The sequence below is a fragment of the Lipotes vexillifer genome, unplaced genomic scaffold (assembly GCF_000442215.2).
Source record: "Lipotes vexillifer unplaced genomic scaffold, Lipotes_vexillifer_v1.1 scaffold965, whole genome shotgun sequence".
Lineage (NCBI taxonomy): Eukaryota > Metazoa > Chordata > Mammalia > Artiodactyla > Lipotidae > Lipotes > Lipotes vexillifer.
Window position 1 is genome coordinate 1,802,860 of NW_006769686.1, and position 3,338 is coordinate 1,806,197.

The 3,338-nt window shown below is 59.2% G+C and overlaps 1 protein-coding gene across 1 annotated transcript in view; it reads left to right on the plus strand.

Moving 5' to 3' along the window:
- Positions 1-3,338, plus strand: part of CRYBA2 (crystallin beta A2) — a 3,811-nt gene continuing 473 nt past the window's right edge. Inside the window, exons 1-4 of the mRNA XM_007445836.1 lie at positions 1-14; positions 200-364; positions 1,140-1,281; positions 2,641-2,783. Of these exons, the coding sequence (XP_007445898.1) occupies positions 204-364; positions 1,140-1,281; positions 2,641-2,783 (446 nt within the window). The 5' untranslated portion in view covers positions 1-14; positions 200-203. The remainder of the gene's footprint in view (positions 15-199; positions 365-1,139; positions 1,282-2,640; positions 2,784-3,338) is intronic.

Sequence of the window (3,338 nt, forward strand, 5' to 3'; positions counted from 1 at the left end):
CGCTCACCCACCCGGCGAATACTCGGTGCTGCGGCGCAGTCTCTTCGGGCCGGGGAGGGCGAGCTGGGGAAAAGCCGCTAGCAGCCAGGGTCCAGCCCGCGGTCCTTCACCTCCCATCGGGGTTGGGCGGGGTTGGGCGGGCCTGGGCGGGGAGTGGGCTCTCGAGACGCTGAGCGCTTGGTCCCGTCCCTGTCTGCAGCGGCATGAGCAGCGGCCCCGCGCAGGGCCCAGCGCCCGCCAGCCTCACGCTTTGGGATGAGGAGGACTTCCAGGGCCGCCGCAGCCGGCTGCTGAGCGACTGCACCAACATCGGCGAGCGCGTAGGCCTGCGCCGGGTGCGCTCGGTCAAGGTGGAAAATGGCGCGTGAGTGATGCCCCGGCGCGGCTGCGCTGGGTTGGGGGGCGCCAGGCTCCCCTGGCGCAAGCTCCGAGACGGGGTCCTCGGCTCCCAGTCCTCCATTCCCCAGACTGTATGTAAGCCCTGGCTGAGAGAGACCCAGCAACATGGAACATATCTAGGCTTCCTCAAAACTCCCCACCTGCCCCAAAACAAATCATGAGAAAGATTGTATCCTCGTGTGAGCTAAAGGGATAAAGGCGAGAAGCGACCCTTTGCGGGACTCCGTGGGGCCAGCCTGAACCCTGAAGGGGTTCCCAGTGTAATTCTGTCCCTTCCAAAGTTAGATGGCTCTAAGCTTCGTTTAGCAAAAGAAGCCAAATCCCTTCCGCTCGCCCCACCCTGGTCTCCTAGACTGGGGCCCTCAAGAAAGCTGAGGCCCCTGATCTATTGCAGTTTGTTGCTATCACAGTTTGCTACCGCAGGTTAGGGGGGTTCCTACACCTACCTTTGCAGGGGCCAAAATCCTTGCGGTAGGAGTGCTTGGTCGGGTGATCTTCGTAGACCGGAAAATTCCTTCCAGCCTGGGGGCCCTGAGCTGGAAGCCTGGACCCCTCAAACCCCAGATAGCAGCCGGCTTAGGGTCTTTAGCCTCTAGAGGGGCTGGGTTGCCTTGTGATGGGTGTGTTAAGGGAAAGGCCTTGGGTGGAGACAAAGATCGGTTCTGTAGCAAGCAAGGGGGAGGGGGAGGAATGAATGAGGCTGGGGCAGATGCCTCGCAGCTTCCATTATCTTTCCCCAGTTGGGTGGCCTTTGAGTACCCCGACTTCCAAGGACAGCAGTTCATTCTGGAGAAAGGTGACTATCCCCGCTGGAGTGCCTGGAGCGGCAGTGGCGGCCACCACAGCGACCGGCTGCTGTCCTTCCGGCCAGTGCTCTGTGCGGTGAGCACAACCCTCCCCCTCCTCCTCTGCATCCTAGCTCCTAGCTCCAGGCCCTGGCCCCACCACAGCACCTGGAAAGACCGTCCACTCACTGTACGGGGGGTGTAAACACAACTTCTAGATGGGTAGGAGTGGCATTACTTCCCAGAACCAGAGAGGTCTCAGAAATTTTGGAACGTGGGCCTAAGCCAGGCATCGGAAATCAGCACCACGGACAGCCCCGAGACCGTGCCAGTCTTGAGCCCCGTTCCTCACACCCAGTCGTCCACATGTCCGCACATGTCAGTGAGCGCTTCTGCTGTCACACAGCACTGTGAGGTGGGGTGACTGCTCTTAACCTCATGGGGCTCAGAGGGCAAAGTGATTTGACTCTGGTGACAAAGGTTAACATGAGAATAGAACTCAATCAGGGATCAAGGCTGAGAAGGGGTTAGTCTCAGTGTGTGTGTTTGGGGGGAAGGGGTTGGTAATGAATCAAATACACTGGAGGGGAAGATCTCACTTCCCATTTCTGCCGATTTATCTACCCTACTGGTGAGGCCTGGGGCTGTGTGGTGGAGGACAGAAAGCAGGTGCTGACTCAGCCCAGTTTCTCCATCCCAGGAGGCCAAGGAGCCCTGCAGGGGGAAGGCCCTGGGACAATGGGAGCCCAGACTCAACAAACACTGATGCCCCGGGCCTGTACGTTCTGACTTTGCTCTCCACCCTTCTCTGGGTCCTACCCTATGAGAGGCTATGCCCAGGGTGCTGGGCAGGGGGTTGATAGTCAATGCTTCCTTAGGGAAACTGTCTTGCTTAGTGGACCAGATTTCCCTCAGGACCTCTGATTTTCCTCCTGCAAAACATGTCCATGTCAAAAAATGCTCTCTAGGGCTTCCCTGGTGGCGCAGTGGTTGAGAGTCCGCCTGCCGATGCAGGGGACATGGGTTCGTGCCCTGGTCCGGGAAGACCCCACATTCCGCGGAGCGGCTGGGCCTGTGAGCCATGGCCGCTGAGCCAGCGCGTGCGTCCGGAGCCTGTGCTTCGCAATGGGAGAGGCCACAACAGTGAGAGGCCCGCGTACCGCAAAAAAAAAAAAAAAAAAAAAAGATGCTCTCTATCCCTGACCTGGAAGTGTCTCTGGGAACACCCCCCTCAGTCTCACCACCTCAATCCAAAGCCATAGAAGGGACCAGGCTGGGGACCTCTGAGCATCCCAGCTTCCCAGACTGATATGGAGCTGATGGAGTGAACTCTGGGTGTGTTTATGGACCCTGTGTCTTTACAGCTTATGCTGGGCAGAGTGTTGGGGGAGTCGGGCTGAGAATGTATCCCCTTTGGAGGGCCTGACTTGTCCACCCCTACCTCCTTGTGCCTCAGAACCACAGTGACAGCCGTGTGACACTGTTTGAGGGGGAAAACTTCCAGGGCTGCAAGTTTGAACTCAACGATGACTACCCATCCCTGCCTTCCATGGGCTGGGCCAGCAAGGATGTGGGTTCCCTCAAAGTCAGCTCTGGAGCGTGAGTCCTGGGACCGGAACAGGGAAGAAGAGCAGGGAGGAGGGTGGGGACCAGGGAGGACGGTGCGGACCAGGGAGGATGGTGGGGACCAGGGAGGACGGTGGGGACCAGGGAGGACAGTGCGGACCAGGGAGGACGGTGGGGACCAGGGAGGACGGTGCGGACCAGGGAGGACGGTGCGGACCAGGGAGGACGGTGGGGACCAGGGAGGACGGTGGGGACCAGGGAGGATGGTGGGGACCAGGGAGGACGGTGGGGAAAAGTGATGGGGGTGCTAAGAGACACAGTAAAGAGAGACATTGGGGGCTAGGGGACAGGGGGAGTGAGGTCATGGGAGACTGAGAGGCAAGGGGAAGTGAGATGATGGAGACAGACTGGGAGGGATGGGGCTGGTAATAGGAGAATGAGTGAGGGGGGCAACGTGGGGTAGAGGAAGGGATTGAAAACATGGGTGAGGGGGCAATGGAGGGTGGGAATAGGAGACAAGATGAAGAAGGTGTTAGGAAGACCTGGAGCAGTGGACAGGGCAGGGAGAGATCCATGTAGGGAAAACAG